Here is a 26628-nt window from a genome sequence, read left to right as displayed (position 1 = left end):
AGGGAAATACATTCACAGTGATGGGAACTGTCTGACTTCTTGTCACTCTTTGTAAGGTGAGGAAGAGGATGACCGATTCGAAAGTTTTGACGAAATCAGGTCCCGTTCCTTCTTCCCTGAGAGTTGGCTATGGAATGTGGAGAGTTTGCCACAGTGTTCTAAAGAAGAGTGGTAAGAGCAGAATTGAGTGAGATCGTTCAATGCACTACAGTAAAATGCGTTCTTATGCATATCCCTTTTCCCATGTAAAAAAATCCTACCTCTTTTCTTTCTCTTTTTACCATTTAGTGCTATACAGAAAACAATTGACTTACCGGATTCCATCACCAGCTGGCAGATCACTGCTATTGGCCTGTCCAAAACACATGGTACTGTCACGTATTTGTGCCCCTCTTTCTATATTGGTGGCTACTCTTTCTACATCTTATGGCAACTCTCTTGCTCAATAGGAATCTGTGTGTCTGAACCCCTTACGCTGATTGTTTGGAAGAACTTCTTCCTTGATCTGAAGCTGCCCTACTCTGCCGTACGCAATGAGCAGCTGGAAATCAAAGCCATTCTTCACAACTACATGGAGGACACTATAACCGTAAGCTTATTGTCATTTAAAAGCAGGCACGCAACCCAGACCAAATATTTGATTCGAAAATCAGTATGACGCCTGATTATTATTATGATAATTATTATTATTATACCATTCAGTGTGGTATTTATCTGATCAGATGCACGGTGATGTGACTACACCCTCTCCACCTTAATGGCAGGTCCGTGTAGAACTGAGGGAGACATCAGACGTGTGCAGCTCTGCCAGCAAGAAGGGGAAGTATGTTGTTACTGTTATGGTGGACCCCAGGTCCACACGAAGTGTCCCCTTTGTCATCATCCCCATGAAGTTGGGCCTCCATACCATCGAGGTGAAGGCCTCCGTCCGAGATTGGGGTGGTCAAGACGGTGTTAAGAAGGAGCTACGTGTGGTGGTAAGGCAAACCATTGCATCTTGACAGATCTATCTAGTAACTCCCCTGAGGATGATATGGAATTTATATATGAACATGTGTCGATCAGTGTGAATCTGATTGTTTGAATCTTAAATTCCAGCCCTCAACAAATGAGGGTTACCACCTTACAGTTATGCTAAGAGGTCAAACCTGGAGAAGAGGAGAAGGCGCTCAACCAATTAGAGATGAGGTGCCACAAAAAAATGGTCCAATTATAACCAATAAGGCGGGGGGGGGGGGGGGGGGGGGTCAAGGAGTCACCGGGCCAACATAGAGAAGGGGCCCTTGCCCTTCACAGAAACATTCTGTAGTCAGTGTAGCCGTTTCCGAATGACTAAGTTATCGAAACCAGATTTTGACTTATTAAGAATGTGACCTTTCCCAACCTATCCAAGGTACAGGTTGACAATATTTAGTGCCATCCGTGTACCCATCAGTCCAACTACACTGTAAGAAGAAGGCGTCAAACTTAAAATAATTAGTGTTGCTAGAAAAGAGGAAGGTGGACTGGTATCAGTTCTCAAATCAAGATGTTCTGGTACCTTGAAGTCACCGGTCTTTATGATAAGATGGAAGAGCAGGAAGCATTGGTTTGATGCTCCCAATATCTGACACAATGGGTCTGCCTGTCCAGGCCCTTGTGGATCTTCAGTTACGTGTAGAAGAGGGGGAAGTTGGACATACAGCAATTCTCCTGTTTTCTCATCAGTGATTTACTGCTTCCACCAATGACTCCTTTTACCCCTTTTCGTAATATCCAATTGGTAGTTACGATCTTGTCTCGTCGCTGCAACTCCCCTACAGGCTTGGGAGAGGCGAAGGTCAAGTCATGCGTCCTCCGAAACATGAACTGCCAAGCAGTGCTGCTTCTTAATTCACTCTAGCTTAACCCGGAAGCCAGCCGCACCATTTAACTCACAACCGGGGTCAGCTTGCTAGTGCCTGGCCCACCACAAGTAAACGCTAGAGTGCAATGAGCCAAGGAAAGCCCTCCAGCCAAACCCGGACGGCACTGGGCCAATTATGTGCCGCCTTATGGAGCTGCCGACCGGCTGTAACACAGCCTGGCATCGAACCCCAGACTGTAGTGGTGCCTGCACACTATGATGTAATGTGGCAGTTCTTGACCCTTGTGGTGGATGTTGAACCTTGAGTCTTTGGTAACTGGAAAGCCTTGCTATTTAACTATGATTCCAGAATTTTCCAATAAAAAGTAGGCCTATTTGCTGTTCAAGTAAATACTTTATCGCGCATTTTTGGATAACCTAGCCCACCAGGTGATTTGTTGTAACTCAAGCAAAAAACATATGTTGAGTTGATAAATAAACATAAGAGCAAATTACAATGTTTTCATTCTAACAATGACAGGCCGAAGGGGTGCTGACAAGGCTTACGGTGAAGAATGTGGAACTGAATCCTGCCAGACACGGTGAGTGTATGGCAACATATACAGATGTAAATAATCTATAGTTCCAGTGACAGTGTTGCCATTCATTTAAAAAAAATAAACATTTGTATTTAACCTTTATTTAACTAGGCAAGTCAGTTAAGAACAAATTCTTATTTATAATGATGGCCTACCAAAAGGCAAAAGGCCTCTTGCGGGGACGAGAGTTGGGATAATAAAAAAAGAAAAAAAAATATATACAGTATATATCTATATAGGACAGAACACACATCACGACAAGAGAGACAACACTACATAAAGAGAAACCGAAGACAACATAGCAAGGCAGGAACACATGACAACACAGCATGGTAGCAACACAACATGACAACAACATGGTAGCAACACAACATGGTAGCAGCACAAAAACACGTACCGAAACATGGTACAAACATTATTGGGCACAGACAAGAGCACAAAGGGCAAGAAGGTAGAGACAACAATACATCGCGCAAAGCAGCCACAACTGTCGGTAAGAGTGTCCATGATTGAGTCTTTGCACTGATGAGTATCATGATGGTTGATAATATACATTTAATATGCAAGCCATATTGTATGGCTTTACCTGTAAGTGAGACTGAATGGTTAAAACTCATCACACCTGTTTGCTCTCTCTTTCTTTCTCTGTCTTGGTCTCTCTCTGGTTAAAAGGGGGGATTGATATTGTGCATGTTCGGAGTGGTGCACTGACGAACCAGGTTCCAAATACACTTGCCAGCACACACATAAGTGTGACAGGTGAGACGGAATGATCTGACATACATGCACCATTTAGAGATGTACTGCGGATACGCGTTAACAACATTAGTTGAATTAGAGCTAGAGTTGCCCTAGGCTCACTCGTCTCGTCTGGATTCACAAAGCTATAGGACCACAGAGGGAGTGGCAAAATGTCTCCGCCATGGCTATTAACATCATCAGTAGAAAAAAAAAGACATTGTGTGATGCTTTGGAAGCTTAGTGTTGGGATAAGGCCCGGGATCAGTAATAATGCTGGTGTGGTGTAGCTCTGTTGCTCCGCGGTAATTCTTTATCATCTCTGCCATGAAAACGTCTTTTGTCATTTTGTCACTGACCATTGACCGAGTCATATTCCAGTTATGATGTTTTACTGTCTGCGTTTACCTTTGAATGTGCTGTATGCAACTTGTCAGGTGAGCAGTTGGCCCGGACGATAGAGGCTGCCATCAGTGGTTCGCCCCTGGGTGACCTCCTTCGGCAACCAGGTGGCTGCGGGGAGCAGAACATGATGAGCATGACTTTACCTGTCATCGCCACACTTTACCTGGACGAGACCAAGCAGTGGGATAAGGTGGGATTAGAACGCAGAATGGAAGCAGTCAACTTCATTCAAATGGGTGAGAGAAGCTTTAGAATTCCACTTTTGAGGTTTGCAATTTACAGTTGCACAACTCCCAGAGAGGATGGCATTGACTGGAGCATTTGCATTAAAAGTTGATATAATATTACAGTGTAGTTTTAGCAATTGTTGTTTCTTACATTTGATTTGGTTAGTAACCACACAAAAACAAGTTAGATTTTTTTTTTTTTTTTAATGCTTGAACAGACCAGGGGTGGGTTTCCAAAAGCCTTTGTAGCTAATTTGGTACTTTGTCTCTCAACAATCAGTGATGTAGTGGTAAAAAAAGAAATTGTGCGGAACCGCTGATCGCTGTTTAGGCTGAATAAAAGTAACGCTCCCTAACATGTTAGCTACAAAGGCTTTGGGTGTGATCAGCACCCTCAGCACACATTCTTTGTTATCATCAGCACATAAAAGGCTTTGATTATCTTCATGGTTCCTGGTTTTCTTTTCTTATATCAAGGCTATACGCAGGAAATGGCCTATCGGAAAGCAGATGGATCATATGCTACCTATCCTTCTAGGCTTAGTGGTACCTGGTGAGCTACACCTTCCCCCACACAAATGTTCTCTATATCCTCCAATGTCCCACAATACCAGGGACACAACATTAGATGTACCACATATAGGCCTAGGTCTACAGTATGTTAAAACAACAGTCTGCGATTGGTTCATCATTTAACAAGTAAATAAATGATTGACATAGCCATTGATTCTTTAAGAATAACAACTGTCTTACCCGATCAGAACCCAAAATATAAGCACTATTTTTTTTCATTGTTTGTAAACAATGTTACTGTTTTTGATCTCATGAATGGTCAGTCCTTGCATCTATAGCTCCGTCTGTAATTTCTTTGAGTGGTTACAGTTCCTCAGCCCCAATCCCTCAGCTGTTTACCAAAACAAGTCAAGGCAGCCGTGTTTTTTCTTCTTCTTCGAATCGCAGACTGCAGCTTTAACCGAATTGTATCTGTTGACTTCCGCCAATAAAGACCTTGTAACGGTGAAACAAAGAAGCACGTAACACTTTGAGGAATAACAAAGGAAGACGATTTAGACATTTACATTTTGTTCATGGCAGGGCATATGACACATAGGCCTAAATCTCATCCTTCCATCTAGGCTCACAGCTTATGTTGCTAAGGTCTTTGCCATGGCAAACCCGTTCATCGTTATTTCGAAAGATGTCCTGTGCAGTGCAGTCAAGTGGCTTGTCATGGAAAGACAGCGGCCCAATGGCATTTTTGAAGAATCTGGCACAATCCTGACCCCCAGCATGATGGTACTGTATAGGTTGCTGGCAAAATCAAGTCAACCATCATTATTTGTGCAAAATTGATTTTCTAAAACGAATGATATCAATGGCAGTAGGCCTACATCTCACCCCTGTCCTTGACAATATTTACAATACATGTAGCCTAACAAGAATGATAATAATATTCCTCAGTTGTCATTTTGTTTTTGAGTCTTATTGTGGCTTGTCACAAATTCAGGGGTACATTCTTGCAGAGAATTAGATAAGAAAACTGACATACGATTTATGTCTTGTATTCGCTTATCTACAGGGAGATGTACTGGGGGAAAACGTGGACGACACACTGACAGCATTTGTGCTCATAGCCTTGCAGGAAGCACACACACTTTGCACAAATTATAGTATCAGTGTAAGTGAAATTTACACATTCTAATTTCTTATTACTTCTTTCATAAACAAGTTTTCTATGGTCATGCATAGTCAAACAACAATGGCAGTTTTTTTAAGAAGTCTATTGAGTTGTTTTTGGTTGCCTTATCCCTCTGATACTTCAAGAAGTTAGTAACTCCCTCTCTTTTTCTTTCTCTCTCTCCAGGAGCTACCAGACAGCATGAAAAAGGCTAAGCAATACCTGGAATCTCGGAATCAATACCTGACCAACCCCTATTCAGTGGCCATGACCTCATATGCCCTGGCTAACGAGGGCAAGCTCAACAAGGATATCCTGTTCAAATACTCATCTACAGGTAACAGGCCAAATCCTCCTTCACGCCAGTATAGTCGGAAATATGGAGCATATGATGAACAGTTTCATGAAACTCAATTGCTGACTCATATAGCCCGGTGCTCTTGACATCAAAAACGTTAATTTTGCCAGTGTAGCAGATGTTTTTTTGTACATTTCTTTTGTTATCAATAAAGAATGTAGGGCCGTCCCCAACTAAAACAAATCTTTGTCGACCGAGAGTCATCCTGTTCTTTCGACCAATCGATTGGTCTAAATGTTTAAACAACTGAAATTGTCTGATGGCGCACGTTGTCTCGCTCTCCTCCCTACTGCAGTGAAAAGGCTCCACAGCACAGCAAGTGTTTATTACGCTGTCCGTGCTGAAGTTGGAACAATCATTTCAGCCATTTAGTTTCTTACTTATGTTATCGAAATCCCTAATTTGTTTAGGAAAACATTCCCTATTTCCTCAACCCTTGCTCTCTTTACGTGAAACATGTAAGCATTGCATGCATGTGAACAATAGGGCCTGACCTGAAGCTTATCATATTCACATTAATAAATTGGTTATAACAAACTCTGAACACAGTAACACGTGACAGCAAAATGGATGTGGAGGATGTGAAAAAGAAACTTGACATGGGCGAATGTTTACTGGTTGCTCAGGAGGGAAAGGGGAAGTCATATCTGTGGAAGACATTTGACTTGTGGAAACTACCGGAGATCAAGAAAAAGGAGGGTATAAGAGCAAGCGTTGAGTAATTATTATGTGTGCCAAAAAAACAAAACAAACATATTTAACCAAATATCAGCTCTGTCTATTAATGGACAGTGTTTATACAGTATTTTCTGTAATTTATTTGAAGGAACTGTCTGTAAAATAATGGAAATTGTATCAATAATTTTTTGCCAATATATGTTCCGTTTTTATATGGATATGTTGTTAAAATAGTGCTCCCCCTCCATGTATATACAAAGTTATTTGTAATCTCTCTCTGTAAATCTATGGTAAATACTGTTTGTTGAAAAATTGCACATGTACATAAATTAACAGAAACTATTATTTAAAAGAAAATTTTAAATTATCATTCAGAAGTTTTTTTTGCAAAAGAACAAACAATACATTCCTCAATACAACAAATAAATGCAATACTATAAACAGTTAATGTACAATAGCATTGTGTAAAGTACAAATTGTTGTTGTCTATATTGGCAAAAGAGAGAAAAGGTTATGAAGGTTTTTTCAAATTCATAGTTATGAGCAATTAGTGCTCTTTTTGGTCGGTTTTGATAATGATAAAAATTATCACGGTTTTCACATTAAATACACTTTGCACTATGTTATGAATATGGGTCCAAATACTTAACTTTTTTAGAACTTTAATACACAAGTGAATTTATCCCAATACTTTTGGTCCCCTAAAATGGGGGGGACTATGTATAAAAAAAATATAAAAAGGTTAACCCAATATGGATGAAAATACCCTCACATTAAAGCTGACCTCCATAGTCATTGTATAATTTCAAATCCAAACCTTTGGAGTATAGCGCCAAAACAAGAAAAAATGTGTCACCTTCCCAATAATTACGGAGGCCACTGTAGTTGGCGACCTCATCCTGTACCAGTGAGGGGCGTGAATACTAATAAATTGGAGTGAATGGGAGTCAAAAGTAAACTATGGTCATTATTCTACTTTAAATAGTTGGGGAAATAAATCATATCCCGTTCCAATGACATTCTTTCCACTTCCGTCTTGGAAAGAGCAGGGATATTTCTCTATGATCTCTTCAGCAACTTGCTGCACCTTTCCTCTTCCTGGGCCTGGACTCTTTGCTCAGTAGATCATCAGTGACAATGAGAACCATCTCTCTTCTTAGTGATTTGCTTGATCTCTTTTTTTTCTTCCATTGCAAGAGTGAGGTTAGAGGGTAGTTTGTGCCAAGGAATTGTGAACACCTCACTGGATAGGCAACTGGGACCCAGTTGAGAACAAGTGCTCATTTACAACCGCGACCTGGCCAGGATAAAGCAAAGCAGTGCGACAAAAACAACACAGAGTTACGCATGGGATAAACAAACGTACAGTCAATAACGCGATAGAAAAATCTATATACAGTATGTGCAAATGTAGTAAGATTAGGGAGGTAAGACAACAAATAGGCCAATGTTGCAAAATAATTACAATTTAGCATTAACACTGGAGTGATAGATGTGCAGATGAATCTTATGTTATACACTTCATCAACAGACAAACTGAACCAGTTCCACAGACATGTTACTAACAGAAATTGAATAATGTGTCCTTGAACAATGGGGGGGGTCAAAATCAAAAGTAACAGTCAGTATCTGGTGTGGCCACCAGCTGCATTAAGTACTGCAGTGGATCTCATGGACTGCACCAGATTTGCCAGTTCATGCTGTCACATGTTACCCCACTCTTCCACCAAGGCACCTGCAAGTTCCCGGATATTTCTGGGGGGGGAATGGCCCTAGCCCTCACCCTCTGATCCAACAGGTCCCAGATGTGCTCAATGGGATTGAGATCCGGGCTCTTCGCTGGCCATGGCAGAACACTGACATTCCTGTCTTGCAGGAAATCACCCACAGAACGAGCAGTATGGCTGGTGGCATTGTCATGCTGGAGGGTCATGTCAGGATGAGCCTGCAGGAAGGGTACCACATGAGGGAGGAGGAGGATGTCTTCCCTGTAACGCACAGTGTTGAGATTGCCTGCCTGCAATGACAACAAGCTCAGTCCGATGATGCTGTGACACACCGCCCCAGACCATTCCGGACCCTCCACCTCCAAATCGATCCCGCTCCAGAGTACAGGCCTCGGTGTAACGCTCATTCCTTCGACGATAAACGCGAATCAGACCATCACCCCTGGTGAGACAAAACCGCGACTCGTCAGTTAAGAGCACTTTTTGACAGTCCTGTCTGTTCCAGCGACGGTGGGTTTGTGCCCATAGGCTACGTTGTTGCCAGGGATGTCTGGTGAGGACCTGCCTTACAACAGGCCTACAAACCCTCATTCCAGCCTCTCTCAGCCTATTGCGGACAGTCTGAGCACTGATGGAGGGATTGTGCTTTCCTGGTGTAACTCTGGCAGTTGTTGTTGCCATCCTGTACCTGTCCCTCAGGTGTGATGTTTGGATGTACTGATCCTGTGTAGGTGTTGTTACACGTGGTCTACCACTGCGAGGATGATCAGCTGTCCGTCCTGTCTCCCTGTAGCGCCGTCTTAGGCGTCTCACAGTACGGACATTGCAATTTATTACCCTGGCCACATCTGCAGTCCTCATGCCTCCTTGCAGCATACCTAAGGCACGTTCACACAGATGAGAAGGGACCCTGGGCATCTTTCTTTTGGTGTTTTTCAGAGTCAGTAGAAAGGCCTCTTTAGTGTCCTAAGTTTTGATAACTGTGACCTTAATTGCCTACCGTCTGTAAGCTGTTAGTGTCTTAACGACCGTTCCACAGGTGCATCTTCATTAATTGTTTATGGTTCATTGAACGAGCATGGGAAGCCGTGTTTAAACCCTTTACAATGAAGATCTGTGAAGTTATTTGGATTTTTATGAATTATCTTTGAAAGACAGGGTCCTGAAAAAGGGACGTTTCTTTTTTGCTGAGTTTATATAGGTCACAACATATAATTTTAAATACATTATATACTGTATACATTGAGTGTACCCCTGTGCCCTTCTGTCATGGTAAACTCTAGACATGTGAACAGTGTAGGAATTGAATGAAGAAGACCTTCCAAAATTTGAATAACCACATGGAAAACTTCCATACGCACAAAAAGCTTATTTCTCTCAAATGTTGTGCTCAATTTTCTTTATACCCCTGTTAGTGAGCATTTCTCCTTTGCCAAGATAAACCATCCACAGATGTGGCATATCAAAAAGCTGATTAAACAGCATGATCATTACACAGGTGCCGCTTGTGCTGGGGACAATAAAAGGCCACTCTAAAATGTGCACTTTTGTCACACAACACAATGTCACAGATGTCTCAAGTTTTGAGGGAGCGTGCAATTGGCATGCTGACTGCAGGAATGTCCACCAGAGTGGTTTCCAGATAATTGAATGTTTATTTCTCTACCATAAACTGCCTCCAATGTCATTTTAGAAATGACCGCAGACCATTTGTATGGCGTGAACAGAGTGCTCCATGGTGGCAGTGGGGTTATAGTATGGGCAGGTATAAGCTACGGCAAAGAACATAATTGCATTTTATCAATGGCAATTTGAATGCACAGAAATACCGTGATGAGATCCTGAGGCCCATTATTATTATTATGGTATCTGTGACCAACAGATGCATATCTGTATCCTCAGTCATGTGAAATCCATAGATTAATTAGGGCCTAATTTATTTATTTAAATTAACTGATTTCCGCAAATGAACTGTAACTCAGTAAAAATCTTAAATTGTTGCATTTATGTTTTTTCAGTATCCTAATTTAGCTGGCAGGACAGCATCCTTTCACTAGCAAATGCTAAATGTTCTCATATGGGAGTTTATTAATTCACTCGTTACTACGCAGGCCTTTGAGATGCATTATAGCCAGGGCTGGGTTTCCCAAAAGCATAACGTTGTTCTTTCGTCTATTTAGTTTGAATGGAATTAAGATGATCTTATGCTTTTGAGAAACCTAGACCAGAAAGTTGAGCTAAATTTTCTAAAATAGCTAGCCCAACGTTAATTCAGTGCCAAGTGACAGCGTTTACCGTCCAACCCTGGCTGTAGCCAGCTAGCTAACGTTACCCAACCTTAATATTATTGTAATATTAGTAGTTAACTTAGCTGTATAAGTTGGTGTGTTAGCTAAGTCATGAAAATTGTTCATGATGGAGGTGCTCAACTTTGATCATTTCAAGAACGTGTCAAAACTGAATTAACTAAAGTTAGCTAGCCTAGCTAGTTAGCTAGCTAGCGTTAGCCACATACACAGCAGCTAACCATCCAGGCAATAATACAACCTAGCTCTGTAATATAATTGTATGCCACGAAATTACTTTCCAGCAGCTATCGTAAAAAAAAGTTTTGCCAGATGTGTTCTACATTTTAATTTCAATGCACAACTTTGTATTGAACTAACATTAGCTAGCTACAGCACATCATCAGGCAGCTAATCTGCCATCAACGATGGAGATATGTTATGCTAAAATATAACTAACGACATGTCCACTAGCTGTCATAAAATGTATACCCTAAATGATTTACCACAGAGCTGTTCCAACTTTCATGGCAAAACTTTTCCCGAAAACAAAGGTTGGCACATGGCAGATGTCTCTGTAGTGATGCTGCCTAATATCCAACAGGCAAAACGTGTTTGGTTAAATATGTAAATGACCTGTAAGCGGTTATACAGAATATTTCTGTTGGGAAAATGCAGAAGATTGTCCATTAAAATGACAAATATTTTTTACAGTGAATGTTTGTGTGTTTCCCCCACAGACCGGACCCACTGGCCTGTTTCAGGCAAACACAAACACCTTCTCACATTGGAGGCCACAGCTTATGCCCTGTTGGCCCTGGTGAAGGCCGGTGCCTTTGAGGAGGCTGGTCCCATCATCAGATGGCTCAACAGCCAGGGGTTTCAAGGTGGACAATATTCATCCACTCAGGTACAGCCAGACCCATGTAACAAGTAACATCAAACATCCAACCAGGGCAAACAAGCTGGCTAACTAACCTTGGCTAAGTAGGGCTAATGTCAATATCGTATCATTTGAAACAGTCTGCTTCGAGGTCATACAACATTATAACACAATATTGGAAATATGCTGTGTGTTGGAGAAGGCTGCATTTAGGATACAGCAAATACAACACTCAAAACTCAAGAGCCACATATGACACTTTGTACACTTTCTTACCACCTGCTTCTGTTTCTTCCAAAATAGGCCACTATCATGGTGTTCCAGGCTGTGGCAGAATACACGACGAAAGCAGGAAAAGTAAAAGACATTGATCTGGATGTGAACATTGATATCGCAGGGAGATCTCAAGTCATCAAGTGGTCATATAACAAACATAACGCCTTACTCACTCGCACCGACAAGGTAAGGACGTATGCACACATAAGCCCCTTTGTAACACGTTAGAAGTGCAGACCTATTGTCAATGAGAGCAGAACAACACAATCTAGCCAAACTATTGGGTCACCTGAATCACCCCCCTCGGTCAAAATGTTGCGGGTGTGAAAATGGTTCCCAGAGGACAGGCGCAAGGCCACCTGCATCACAGAGGGGGAAGGAGAAATGTGTGTTAGAGGAAGCAAAATTAGAGAATAGTTGATCACAGCGAGATGGAAGAAGGACTACAACAGTTTGGGTAGGGATGTATGCTATGTTGTCTGTTAGGCAGGTCTTCAATTAAAGTTTTTATTCTGTATAGGTCAAGCTGCATGAGAACTTCACAGTAACAGCCAAAGGAGTTGGTCAGGGGGAATTATTGGTAAGAAGCATGCCACTTTCTTACAATTGCCTTAATTCCAGCAGAGAAACTGGAATTTAGTCTGCCAACAAATGGGCAATGATCCAACATTTTATGGGGGCGGGGGCTATCCCTCTGCCCATCCTTCCTTACCCCAAATCTAGCCTCAGGTACCCAGGCTTTGCTCAAGTCAACAGTTCCCTGTTTTCTTTCCACACAATAGTGCACACACAATGCACTGGATTTAAATGAGTCTAATTAGTGTGAAGACAATATTTGATAACATTCAAATAAAATGAGTACCTAAGGCTAACCAAGTAACACCAACCCTCTCCTTGCCTATCCGTGTCAAGGTTACAACCTTATACTATGCCATGCCCAAGGAGAAGAACCAAGACTGCAAAACCTTTGTGCTTAATGTGGAACTAATAAAACAGGTTACAGGTAGGCTACTTGTCATGGCTATTGTATTTGAACTTGTTTCCACTCAACAGTGAAAATTGAAGTTTGTTTGTTTTGTTTTATTTAATTGAAATGGGTAAGAGCTAATAGTGGCAGTTCTGTGGTTGTTGATATCTGCAAGACTGAAGTTGCCCCACTGTGTATGATGTCATATTGCTAAATCTACCTTCAAAATGACATTTCTTGTTTTTTAAGTTTCACTCAAAGAAGCTACAGAGACATATAAGCTCTACATTGACGTGTTGTAAGTAAAAGAAAAACCTGATTACTCGGGGTATACTGTAATCACCATCATACCTTGCCATAGGCCAATATTGTTATATCTGATTCTTATCTAGTGAGGAACAGGAAATAATGGCAAAAATGAAATCAGTTCAAATCAAGTCTTGCTTATGGACACTCCCATTCTCTCCTAAGGTTTAACTCTGACAGAAATGCCACCATGACAATTTTAGACATCAGCTTGCTGACTGGCTTTGTAGTTGACTTTGAGGATCTGAAACAGGTGAGTGATCAATGTTGATATAGCAGATGGTTTACATCACTACTGCCTTTCTGAGACCTAGAAGTACTGTTGCCCTGGCCTGGATCCAGAAAACGCATTGCCATGTACTGGGTCAGTAGTATTGACTAGAGGTCGACCGATTATGATTTTTCAACGCCGATACTGATAACGATTATTGGAGGACCAAAAAAAGCCGATACCGATTAATCAGACGATTTTTATTCATATATTTGTAATTTTTTTTTTCATTTTTTTTTTCACCTTTATTTAACCAGGTAGGCAAATTGAGAACACGTTCTCATTTTTGATAATTACAACAATACTGAATGAACACTTTTATTTTAACTTAATATAATACATAAATAAAATCAATTTAGTCTCAAATAAATAATGAAACATGTTAAATTTGGTTTAAATAATGCAAAAACAGTGTTGGAAAAGAAATTAAAAGTGCAATATGTGTCATGTAAAAAAGCTAACGTTTAAGTTCCTTGCTCAGAACATGAGAAGATATGAAAGCTGGTGGTTCTTTTTAACATGAGTCTTCAATATTCCCAGTTAAGAAGTTTTAGGTTGTAGTTATTACAGGAATTAAAGGACTATTTCTCTATACCATTTTATTTCATACACCTTTGACTGTTGGATGTTCTTATAGGCACTATAGTATTGCCAGCCTAATCTCGGGAGTTGATAGGCTTGAAGTCATAAACAGCACTGTGCTTCAAGCATTGCGAAGAGCTGCTGGCAAACGCAGGAAAGTGCTGTTTGAATGAATGCTTACGAGCCTGCTGCTGCTTCCCACCACTCAGTCAGACTGCTCTATCAAATATCAAATCATAGACTTAATTATAATAAACACACAGAAATACGAGCCTTAGGTCATTAATATGGTAAAATCCGGAAACTATTATTTCGAAAACAAAACGTTTATTCTTTCAGTGAAATACGGAACCGTTCGGTATTTTATAGAACGGGTGGCAACCCTAAGTCTAAATATTGCTGTTACATTGCACAACCTTCAATGTTATGTCATAATTATGTAAAATTCTGGCAAATTAGTTACGGTCTTTGTTAGGAAGAAATGGTCTTCACACAGTTCACAACGAGCCAGGCGGCCCAAACTGCTGCATTTACCCCGACTCTGCTTGCACTGAACGCAAGAGAAGGGACACAATTTCCCTAGTTAATATTGCCTGCTAACATGAATTTATTTTAACTAAATATGCAGGTTTAAAAAAAGATATACTTGTGTATTGATTTTAAGAAAGGCATTGATGTTTATGGTTAGGTACATTGGTGCAACGATTGTGCTTTTTTCACGAATGCGCTTTTGTTAAATCATCACCCGTTTGGCGAAGTAGGCTGTGATTCGATGATAAATTAACAGGCACCGCATTGATTATATTCAACACGGGACAAGCTAGTTAAACTAGTAATATCATCAACCATGTGTAGTTAACTAGTGATTATGTTAAAACTGATAGTTTTTTTATAAGATAAGTTTAATGCTAGCTAGCAACTTACCTTGGCTCCTTACTGCACTCACGTAACAGGTTGTCAGCCTGTCACGCAGTCTCCTCGTGGATTGCAATGTAATCGGCCATAATTGGCATCCAAAAATGCTGATTACCAATTGTTATGAAAACGTGAAATCGGCCCTAATTAACTTCTTATGGCTGCAAGCCCGAAGCCGGGCACAATATGACAACAGCCACTTCAAGTGCAGGGCGCGAAATTCAAAATATATTTTTTTGAAATATTTAACTTTCACACATTAACAAGTCCAATACAGCATTTGAAAGATAAACATCTTGTGAATCCAGCCAACATGTCCGATTTTTAAAATGTTTTACTGCGAAAACACCACGTATATTTATGTTAGCTCACCACCAAATACAAATAAGGACAGACATTTTTCACAGCACAGGTAGCATGCACAAAGCCAACCTAACTAACCAAGAACCAACCAAACTAACCAAGAAACAACTTCATCAGATGACAGTCTTATAACATGTTATTCAATAAATCTGTTTTGTTCGAAAAATTTGCATATTTGAGCTATAAATCAGTTTTACATTGCAGCTACCATCACAGCTACCGTCAGAAATGGCACCAAAGCAGCCAGAGTAATTACAGACACCAACGTCAAATACCTAAATACTCATCATAAAACATTTCTGAAAAATACATGGTGTACAGCAAATGAAAGACAAACATCTTGTGATTCCAGCCAATATTTCCGATTTCTTAAGTGTTTTACAGCGAAAACACAATATAGCATTATATTAGCTTACCACAATAGCCAGAAACACAAGCCATTCCCCAGCAGCAAAAGTTAGCGATCGTAACAAACCAGCAAAAGATATATAATTTTTGACTAACCTTGATAAGCTTCATCAGATGACAGTCCTATAACATCAGGTTATACATACACTTATGTTTTGTTCGAAATTGTGCATATTTAGAGCTGAAATCAGTGGTTATACATTGTGCTAACGTAGCATATTTTTCCCACAACGTCTGGATATTTTTCTGGCACTCACATATTCAGACCAAATAACTATTCATAAACATAACTAAAAAATACATGTTGTATAGGAAATGATAGATACACTAGTTCTTAATGCAATCGCCGTGCTAAAATTCTAAAAATAACTTCATTACGATATGCAGTTTACGTTATGGCGAGAGCGTGCCCAAAACCTGGCCGCAACCTACTAGTACAACATGTTCGACAGATATATGAAATAACATCATAAAATGGGTCCTACTTTTGATGATCTTTCATCAGAATGTTGTACAAGGGGTCCTTTGTCGGGAACAATCGTTGTTTGGATTTAGAATGTCCTCTTCTCCAGTCAATTAGCACGGAAAGCTAGCAAAGTGGCGCTAAGCTCTCCTTCCTGAACAAACGCACACAACGCAACACGCCTAACGTCCCGAAAAAAATTCAATAATCTAATGAAACTATATTCAAAAAACATACTTTACGATGATATTGTCACATGTATCAAATAAAATCAAAGCCGGAGATATTAGTCGTCTATAACGACAGCTGTACAGAAGGCAAAACCAGGTCCCTTCGCGCGCTCTCCAGAAAACAGGAAACTGGTGACACGTCATACAAAGAGCATTTATTCGAGCCCAGATCAAGTTATACACTCAATTTCTTCTCTCACTGCCTGTCGACATCTAGTGGAAGACATATGAAGTGCATCTATACTGATATATATGAAGCCCTTTTATAGGCAGGCCCTAGAACAGTGCATCGATTTCAGATTTTCCACTTCCTGTCAGGAAGTTTGCTGCAAAATGAGTTCTGTTTTACTCACAGATATAATTCAAACGGTTTTAGAAACTAGAGAGTGTTTTCTATCCAATAGTAATAATAATATGCATATTGTACGAGCAAGAATTGAGTACGAGGCCGTTTGAAATGGGCACCTTTTATCCGGCTACTCAATACTGCCCCTGCAGCCCAAACAGGTTAATCGGCCATGCCGATTAATCGGTCGACCTCTAGTGTTGACTGTGCTTCTTGCAGATCTCCTAGAATGCCTGGAGTTGAGGCTGTTTCTCCAGAACGCCTGGACTCATTGTATGTCAGAGAGGGATCACAGTGTTCCTTTTGGCTGGGAAATTCCGGTGATACATATCTAGCAAAACAGCTTTCAGATATGCTGTCTTAATTTGATCACTGTGCTGTCGCAGTGAAATGCAAATTGTGCTGTGTTTGAGGTTTAAAAAGGCTTCTAAAGTTTCCACAAATCAGACTTGATTTGCCCTAACGAAAAACCTATCAACCCCTACAAAAATGTTCAGTAGTTATAATCCACATGCTAATTCAAATGTATTGTTGCTACAGGATTATCTTCCTGCTGTGAGAAACATGGTCAAATTAAGATAGCAGATCTGTATGTACTCTTACCCTTAATAGTCTTTGATTAGCCTAATTGTAATATTTCCCTGTAAAATCAATTGGGTCCATACTTGCGAACATTAAAAAAAAGTTTTTGTTAATGATTAATCAACAGCCGAATAAAAGTCGAGTCGCTCACACTGGTGAGGTTAGCATAGGGCTAACGTGTGCCAGGTTATCTGATGGGACCAACTACAATGTAGCGTTCTATCACGTGAAACTACATAAACCATTTTAATTGGCTGATGCTTAAACTTAACCTAGAACTGAAACTTTTTCGAATGTTCTACGTATTTCCATTTCACACAATATAAACATGAGCTATACATACAGACGAGAGGAGCTATAGGAGAGGAGGCTGGTGGGAGGAGCTATGGGCTCATTGTAATGGCTAGAATGCAATACATGGAACTGAGTAAAACACATCAAACATATGGATACCACGTTTGACTTTGCTCCTCCCACCAGCATCCTCTGATACAGATAGAAACAACTGAGTGTGGCAGAATATGGCCAAACTGCATAAAACTGTGAAACATGACATTCAGCGTCACCTGATTATATAAACCATTAAATGGTGTCTATAGTCTTCTGCAACCATAGTGTCTGCACTAAAGCCCCTTTGTAGCAGACAACCATACCGCCTGCACTAAAGTCCCTTTGTAGCAGTTAAGTGCTTACTCTTATAGTTTTCCATTAAAATGGTCAAAAATAAGACTATTATTTTTTGCATTTTGCTAGGACTGTCTGGGAGTGGTCTGGGTGAGCGGCCTAACTGGAGGGGCATAATAGGATTTATGTAACCTGAAAACTAGCTTTTATTATTGGCAGTGGTTTGGAACTCTCTTTACTATTGGTCTATTAACTTATACGGCTGGTGATGTCACCAGGCAAGCCAAAACTCCACCCATGCAAAACCTCCTGATTATCAATTTGTTTCACACTTTTACAGTGTTAGTTTCAGCTGTTGTATTATAGAATACAAAACACAGGAAAACTGGATTTTGATTGCACTGGGCCTTTACAAATGTGATTACACCTTTGACAGAATTGTTACTGAGGATATTATAACATGTTATTTTTATATACATGCTTTTACATACCTATAGTAGTCGATAACCGTACACAAAAGTGACTGTGTTCGCAGTTCTGTCGCATTCTTTATTCTGAAGAATCTCGTGTCTGACCAAAACCTCTTCCTCTACTACCGCTACAGCAGTCGTCACCAACCGGACTTGTCGATCTCCAAGACATTTCTAGTCGATCACCGAAAATGCATGTTAAAAAAAAACAAAAAAACAATACAGCCTTGTGTTCCTTTTTTTATTAGTCTCGGGCTGTTGGTGGTAGATGCAGCCATTTCAGCTGCCCTGCACGCCGGGTAGGCAAACTTGCCATGTCATGTGTCTGAAGGCACAAACTCTGCATTCCCGGTGGGACTGGAGAGGAAATAAAGTGCACTATGCTCCAGTGATGCCAATTTAGCAATTTTGTTGCTAGATTTAGCAACTTTTCAGACTACCCTGGCAACTTTTTTTTTCAAATAGCACCTAGCAACAAATGTAGCTACTTTTAGCAACTTTTGAAAAACGACTCAAACGCTAAAATGCACGCATTTTCCCCCTAAATGACACAAAAACGATTTTCTCTGTCACACACTTATTCACAACACACGTGCCTGGCTGCAAAAGTGCATTGTGAGTGACGTCAGCAGCAGGCGCTCAGCTCGTGCACAGGCAGCAGCAGGCCAGTAGCAATTAAAGCAAATTGCAAATCATTGTTAGCTGACTGCAGCAGCAGTAGTACAGTTTCGACGAGCCAAACTCAATGAATATAGTTGGTCACGAATCTTTATCTTGAACAGAACTTACAACATCAATCAACATGTCTCAATCAAAATTGTACAGAAAAGAGTGGGAGTCTGTACCTGAAAAAATGTCAAATCAGTCAATTTGAGTAACGTTATTGTGTATTCAAAGTAATGACGCAGTTTTACGTTATCACGCAATGACATCATAACGTCATTTAGCAACAATTAGCAACAAATCAACCTGCCTGGTAACACTGCTATGCTCCCGTTGGCCAATCAGATTGCTCAGATGACCGAGTCTGCAATAATGTAGCAGGCATAAAAGAAAGCTATGGCAAAATTGATACTGTGAGTTTCAAAACGTTTAAAACCATGGCTAGAGAGAGACTGTCAACGAATACAGCAAAGAGCTGCTGTTTTTATGAGTGAGGTCATGTTTAAGTTCTTACTCAGCACTGTCAACACTTTGTATTAAACACTTTTATAAGCCATAAAATGCGCGTTCTTCCTATTTCCACTCAGCGCTACAACAAGCAGTGCAGCAGTAATTAATGAGGCTTACGTTGTTGTTATTATTAGCGGCTTGGGTATTTTTTAATATCAAGGAATATTTCACTTTCTCTGTGTATAGGAGTAACAACATGAATTTGTGCATGAGGCAGGATTAATGCGGTGAGACTCTAGTTTTGCCATCAGCTGGAAGACGGTGTCCCTTTTTGGTCAGTGTCAGTGGAGGAAAGAGAGAGCGGAGGGATGTTGAGAGAACGACGCTCAGTCTGAGCACTCTCCCTTCGCTGAGACTGACCATCAGATGCAGGCACCATCAGCCCAGTAAAATAAAAAGCAAATTATTTAAATGTATGCTCACTCAGCTGTGCCTCACAAGTAATACACCAATGGATCTATTACCGGTGTGATCATATAGCCTACCTCAAATTTTGAAATATAATTTAAAAAAATGTCCCGAACAACAATGCATTGGCAGGTAAATACAAGCAAAGCCAGTATGCGGTGATAATGTATTGGGCCTATAGCTTACTGCACAAACCTCATTGCTATAGTACTGTTTTTAATTTGTTAATGTTGCGTAGGCTTACATTTTTTAAGTCATGTTAATAAAAAAATCAGAGCGGAAGATCTCGGGATGCATTTTGACTCAGAAAAGGTTGGTGACCACTGCGCTACAGAGTAACGGCGCCATCTATTGGATTGATGGTATAACTACAGCTCTAGTGCCACATTTTTCAACACATTACAAATGCTTAATGCAACTCTGGTGTAGTTATGGCAATACTCTTAATCACTCAACCTGGATCAACACTTCTTAGCACAGCATTGCCAAACACAGTTTTTCTTCATTTCAGATTTTTTTTGTGGATAATACAATAAACATTAATGGTTCAAAGTTCACTCTTGTGTTTCTGCTTGCAGTTGTCAACCGGGAGGGAAAGGTACATTCAGAAGTTTGAAATTGACCAAAAGTTGTCTGAGAGGGGCTCCCTCATCATCTATCTTGACCAGGTATCTGTTTGTGACTGCATGCCACACTGGTATTGAAATGACTTTCTTCTGCTCAGTGACAGTGACATGTTTACAATGACGTAACTTAATTGTATTATTCCACTTTCACTATATCTCCGGTATCCTTTAAGGTTTCTAATAAACTAGCAGACAACGTGGCGTTCAGAATACATAAAGTTCAAGATGTAGGTCTGCTTCAACCTGTTGGGGTCACCGTTTATGAATACTATGCTCAAGGTATGCTTTATTTGAGAGGTGATATGAACCAGAATGTACCTTTCTTTAAAGTACTTAACCTGTGCTTGATTCAGCTTGTCTGGTGGAATGGAACAAATGGAATAGTCCCAAAAGTGTAAACCCTGCCCATCTGGCATTCCAGGCAGGCTCAATCAAACACTCAAAAGTATTTGAAAGAAAACAAAAACTATTTGAACCCAGGTCTGATATAAGCACACATACTCACATGTACCTCACAGACTACAATGCATTCACTAGAAATGCCAACACACAGAAGAAATTGTTTTGAATAGGGACTTTTGTCATTTTAGAGAACCGCTGTGTGAAGTTCTACCACCCAATGAAGAAGGATGGAACCCTGAACAGGCTTTGTCGGGATGATGTGTGCCATTGTGCTGAAGGTACCACGCCTCGGTGGCCAAATTGCTGCCAAAAAGTAGTTGCAGTTATAGGATCAGCTTACACTACTCTGATCCTTTTACCATTGTCAACAATCCCTCCATCATCCATTCAATGTTCAGGAAAAACCTAAATGTCATGTTCCATTTTCACATCGAATGATCATTTTGCCTGTACAATAATATGTTAATGTTGCCTGGATACCAGTCTGTTTCTGTCATCTTTCCACTCCTTGTCATGCCAAACAATGACACGGAGTACAATGCCATGTTTGGCAATGACACGGAGTACAATGCCATGTTTGGCAATGACACAGAGTACAATGAGTGGAATGTTCGCACAAAACAGGTTCTGAATTTCAGCCTAATGTTAATATACTGAATGTCAAAGTAATACTGTCCTCACTATATAGATTGTCTGGTTACTTTGAAATGTTCATACACGTGACCTTTCATTCATAGAGAGCTGTAGCTACCAGAAGAAACTTGGAGACGTGAGTGAAGTAAAATTGTTGGACAAAGCCTGCGAAGCTGGTATGGATTATGGTAAGTCTCTAGTCTTTTGAGGCAGACAATTGTGTTCAGTAGTATGACACAGCGATGCAAAGTGCTTTGCAATGGACCATTTGTGTTTTCTCCCTACTGGACACAACACAGGTATGATTAAATTGAACAAAATGATATGTTAACTTATTCATATGACTGTCTTTTTCACACAGTTTTCAAAGCCTCCATGGTTAATGCAACACTGGAGTCCTACACCGACACATACCAAATGGAAATAAAAATGATTATCAAAGAAGGTAGGATGAGTCCTTAATGTTTAGTCCGTGGTTCCCAAACGAGAATCATTCACTGTTGGATTATATGGAGTAGGACTATGTGTATCAACAGTGGCAGTCGATATATTTTTTTTAACATTAACAGCTCCTCTCACTTCAACACAAATGTGTCATTCCACAAATAGAATGCCTATTATTGGGTAGTGTAATTTGTCAAAAATATATATTTTGAATTTTTCACCTAATTTTCACATTCTGATCAACTTCATAAAAACATGTTTCCCAATCTCAAGAGGTTTAATTAAGAGAAATTACTATAGTGACAGGGTTGATCATAACAGTGTTGAGGATTTCATCTTGAATCAACCATAACTTCCCTTCTGACAGGGGAAATGGAAGCTTGTAGTGTGCAACAGAGAGGGGCAATTGAATGCAAGCTTAATACAAATATTTAACTTGTTCAAATATTTCTAGCCTTCCTATCGATGATTAACAGGGTTGACTTGTTCTGTTTAATGTGCTCCGTTTTCCACCATTAAACACCAGAAAATGGCCAGCTCACCTGCTTGTACATTTTGATTTGACTATTAAATGTTCAATGTTTCTTTAGAAAAAAACTGAGGGACAAATGTTAATGAATCACTAATCACATGAAATAAGTAAACATCTTCAGAAATGACTTTCCCAAAGCAACAAAGTAAATAGGGCTTTACAATAATGGTGAAAAGTTGTGAAAATCTTGGGGTTATGTGGGTTCAAATTTTCCAGAGAAGTTGAACAAACATGTGGGACATGCCAAAATGGGGATTTTCATAGAAAACAAATCACTTACTTGAATAGAAACAGACTGCTATTGGAATTTTTAACATGGTTTAGTTAGAGCATAGATGTTTGTGATCCAACTGGTAAATCAAGTGTTTTATCAACATTTACACACATAATGTCTGAAGTATATAAAAGGCAATCTATTCGTGAAGCGACCCAATTCCCTAGAAACACAATATGGTTTTGCACACAAATGCAAATGTTTTTGTTTTGCAAGCCACTCTTTTTCCAGAAAGTTTAAAACCAAGTTCTTTACAAATGAGATCAACGTTAATGTTCACTTTCTCTTTAGGCACTGACTTTCTGTTGGAGGGGGAAAAGCGCTTGTTCCTGGCCCACCCCTCCTGTAGAGAGACACTGGATCTGAAAGAAGGCCAGAGCTACCTGCTCATTGGAAACACTGCAGATCTAATCCAGAGTGGTCACGGGTAAGAAATGTCTCATCATTTCATTACGCTAGTTTCAAAAGAGTTTTGAAGAGAAATCTAGCCCACGACTCATATTTTTGCAAAAAGCAACTTTCATGAACATATTTGTTTTTTAATCAAAAACCAGACGTTTTAGGCTCAGTTATAGTGATACGCGTCTATTCTGGTCTTCATTTTGACCGTTCGTTGCAAACGTGATATGTTTTGGTATTTTAGTAGTAAATCTAGCTATTTTCGCCCCTAGCGGTACCATTGAAATCATAATGTAAAGGCACCTTGAGAAGGTACCTCTACGTCATCTCAAGGGAGGGGTTCTGTATGAAATACACTCCCTTCTAGATGTGCTGGGTGGTTCCACCTCAAGTCTTACTATAAAAGCAGGCGAAAGCCTGCCTTATTTGGAAATTATCTTGGTAAGTGGAGTGTGCCAATATACACTGCTCAAAAAAATAAAGGGAACACTTAAACAACACAATGTAACTCCAAGTCAATCACACTTCTGTGAAATCAAACTGTCCACTTAGGAAACAACACTGATTGACAATAAATGTCACATGCTGTTGTACAAATGGAATAGACAAAAGGTGGAAATTATAGGCAATTAGCAAGACACCCCCATAAAAGGAGTGATTCTGCAGGTGGTGACCACAGACCACTTCTCAGTTCCTATGCTTCCTGGCTGATGTTTTGGTCACTTTTGAATGCTGGCGGTGCTCTCACTCTAGTGGTAGCATGAGACGGAGTCTACAACCCACACAAGTGGCTCAGGTAGTGCAGTTCATCCAGGATGGCACATCAATGCGAGCTGTGGCAAAAAGGTTTGCTGTGTCTGTCAGCGTAGTGTCCAGAGCATGGAGGCGCTACCAGGAGACAGGCCAGTACATCAGGAGACGTGGAGGAGGCCGTAGGAGGGCAACAACCCAGCAGCAGGACCGCTACCTCCGCCTTTGTGCAAGGAGGTGCACTGCCAGAGCCCTGCAAAATGACCTCCAGCAGGCCACAAATGTGCATGTGTCTGCTCAAACGGTCAGAAACAGACTCCATGAGGGTGGTATGAGGGCCCGACGTCCACAGGTGGGGGTTGTGCTTACAGCCCAGCACCGTGCAGGACGTTTGGCATTTTCCAGAGAACACCAAGATTGGCAAATTCGCCACTGGCGCCCTGTGCTCTTCACAGATGAAAGCAGGTTCACACTGAGCACATGAGCACATGTGACAGACGTGACAGAGTCTGGAGACGTCGTGGAGAACGTTCTGCTGCCTGCAACATCCTCCAGCATGACCGGTTTGGCGGTGGGTCAGTCATGGTGTGGGGTGGCATTTCTTTGTGGGGCCGCACAGCCCTCCATGTGCTCGCCAGAGGTAGCCTGACCGCCATTAGGTACCGAGATGAGATCCTCAGACCCCTTGTGAGACCATATGCTGACACATGCACATTTGTGGCCTGCTGGAGGTCATTTTGCAGGGCTCTGGCAGTGCACCTCCTTGCACAAAGGCGGAGGTAGCGGTCCTGCTGCTGGGTTGTTGCCCTCCTACGGCCTCATCCACGTCTCCTGATGTACTGGCCTGTCTCCTAGTAGCGCCTCCATGCTCTGGACACTACGCTGACAGACACAGCAAACCTTTTTGCCACAGCTCGCATTGATGTGCCATCCTGGATGAACTGCACTACCTGAGCCACTTGTGTGGGTTGTAGACTCCGTCTCATGCTACCACTAGAGTGAGAGCACCGCCAGCATTCAAAAGTGACCAAAACATCAGCCAGGAAGCACAGGAACTGAGAATTGGTCTGTGGTCACCACCTGCAGAATCACTCCTTTTTTGGGGGTGTCTTGCTAATTGCCTATAATTTCCACCTTTTGTCTATTCCATTTGCACAACAGCATGTGAAATTTATTGTCAATCAGTGTTGCTTCCTAAGTGGACAGTTTGATTTCACAGAAGTGTGATTGACTTGGAGTTACATTGTGTTGTTTAAGTGTTCCCTTTATTTTTTTGAGCAGTGTATTTAGCATGATGCTACCTTGACTAGACTACTGACGTTACACAAAATTCAAAAAGGTAGTAAGGCGCATTTCCCCATATGGACATAAATTCGATGTTTTTGCTTACCGTTTCATACACATCTATGCATTTGACAAAAAACATGTAAACTATGAGGATTATACATTCATAGTTGTAGCTACATCCTAAGAAGAAATAGATGACAATGGTGGTCATGTCAACTTGTTGTATTTTTTCCCAACCACTGACTGATTGGTGGTGCGGTCTGCTAAAACAGATGGCTCATACTGTTGTTGAATGGTTGTGAGTTCTAGTCAATGTGTATAAACCCCGGAGGACCAACAGGGGGCGCTGTATTGAAACCACATTGCGGATTCAGATTCCGGATTAACTTTTCAAGTGTAGATCAGATGAAACAAACAAACAATGGTATGCAGTATCAGCTTTAAAGGAGTAGCTCAGTATTTACAACTTGATGTTAGATGGTTCCTCAACCTTAAAGCAGTCTATGGGCCAGGAAAAACTGTAATCAATTGTTGTTTTTTCATTAAACAGCCATTACAAACTAACTTTAGCCACCGCTAGCTAACAATCAATGGAAGTGATGGGGGGGATGTGAGCATGTTATTTTTGAATGGCCAAATCCCCTTTAAGTAACATCAAGCCAAATATGGAGTTATTAATTGATTTTGGTGATTTGGAGAAAAAAAAAATTTACATTCTCACATGCCCCCATCACTCAATGATTTTTATGCTAGCAGTGGCTCAAGTTTGTAGTGGCTGTTTAAAGAAAACTGTACCATGGATTACAGTTTCTCCTGGGCCATAGACTACTTTCATCCTTGAAGTAAAAGCTATGAATGAGCTATTTTATTAACTGTAACTATATTTCCGTCACACTACTAGATCGCAAACCCTGCTAAGAGCTATGTCTTTGTTTCTAGATTCGAGTATGTATTTGGTGAGCGGACATGGATCGAGTACTGGCCCACAAGTGCTGAGTGCAATATCCGGGGTCCGGTCAGGAAAAGATGTTTGGAAATCAATGACTTTGTTCACGAAATGGAAAGCGAAGGATGTGTAAACTAGAGTGAACATGTGTTATTCTGTTGTTTTCATTTGACACAGTCATTTTTTTCCTTGCACAAGAATGTCTTTGTACCAAATGTAGCCTAAATTAGCACTATACTTGTCAATTAAAATGCTTTTGTTTGTTGTACTGGAAGATGCTTGCAAAAACACGAATAAAGATGTTTTTCGAATTTTCTTGGTTGACACCAGTCTCAGTCCAGGGGTTAAACCAGGTTCATCCATGCCCCTACCTGTCCCATGCGGTCCTGTGTTGCTCAGTTGGTAAAGCAATTGACTTGCAACGTCTGGGCATACCCATACGAATATGTATGCATGCACCAGTTATGAGTAAAGACCATGAAGGTAAATCTACCTGATGACCTGGCTGGTTGGTGTTGTAATGCCATGCAGTACTTTTTCAAACCAAC

At 40.7% G+C, this 26628-nt stretch overlaps 1 protein-coding gene across 2 annotated transcripts in view; it reads left to right on the top strand.

Annotated features, from left to right (window-relative positions):
• Window positions 1–26395, top strand: part of LOC120032617 (complement C3-like) — a 44675-nt gene extending 18280 nt beyond the window's left edge. Inside the window, exons 18-41 of one of the 2 annotated variants that reach the window (XM_038978786.1) lie at window positions 57–171; window positions 289–368; window positions 450–589; window positions 765–977; window positions 2367–2427; window positions 3097–3183; window positions 3600–3803; window positions 4272–4347; window positions 4931–5090; window positions 5374–5472; window positions 5659–5809; window positions 11261–11430; window positions 11707–11865; window positions 12200–12259; window positions 12592–12682; window positions 12896–12944; window positions 13118–13205; window positions 20366–20455; window positions 20587–20692; window positions 21004–21093; window positions 21553–21636; window positions 21810–21893; window positions 22990–23125; window positions 26074–26395. In XM_038978786.1, coding sequence (XP_038834714.1) covers window positions 57–171; window positions 289–368; window positions 450–589; window positions 765–977; window positions 2367–2427; window positions 3097–3183; window positions 3600–3803; window positions 4272–4347; window positions 4931–5090; window positions 5374–5472; window positions 5659–5809; window positions 11261–11430; window positions 11707–11865; window positions 12200–12259; window positions 12592–12682; window positions 12896–12944; window positions 13118–13205; window positions 20366–20455; window positions 20587–20692; window positions 21004–21093; window positions 21553–21636; window positions 21810–21893; window positions 22990–23125; window positions 26074–26218 — 2738 coding nt within the window. In that variant the 3' untranslated portion in view covers window positions 26219–26395. Of the gene's footprint in view, window positions 1–56; window positions 172–288; window positions 369–449; window positions 590–764; window positions 978–2366; window positions 2428–3096; window positions 3184–3599; window positions 3804–4271; window positions 4348–4930; window positions 5091–5373; window positions 5473–5658; window positions 5810–11260; window positions 11431–11706; window positions 11866–12199; window positions 12260–12591; window positions 12683–12895; window positions 12945–13117; window positions 13206–20365; window positions 20456–20586; window positions 20693–21003; window positions 21094–21552; window positions 21637–21809; window positions 21894–22989; window positions 23126–26073 lie in introns of those variants that run through there. The other variant, XR_005473843.1, reaches the window with a different exon arrangement.
• The last annotated feature ends 233 nt before the right edge of the window (window positions 26396–26628 follow it).

The sequence above is a fragment of the Salvelinus namaycush genome, chromosome 39 (assembly GCF_016432855.1).
Source record: "Salvelinus namaycush isolate Seneca chromosome 39, SaNama_1.0, whole genome shotgun sequence".
Lineage (NCBI taxonomy): Eukaryota > Metazoa > Chordata > Actinopteri > Salmoniformes > Salmonidae > Salvelinus > Salvelinus namaycush.
The sequence above is the reverse complement of the archived record's forward strand: the minus strand, read 5'-3'. Positions and strand labels throughout refer to the sequence as shown.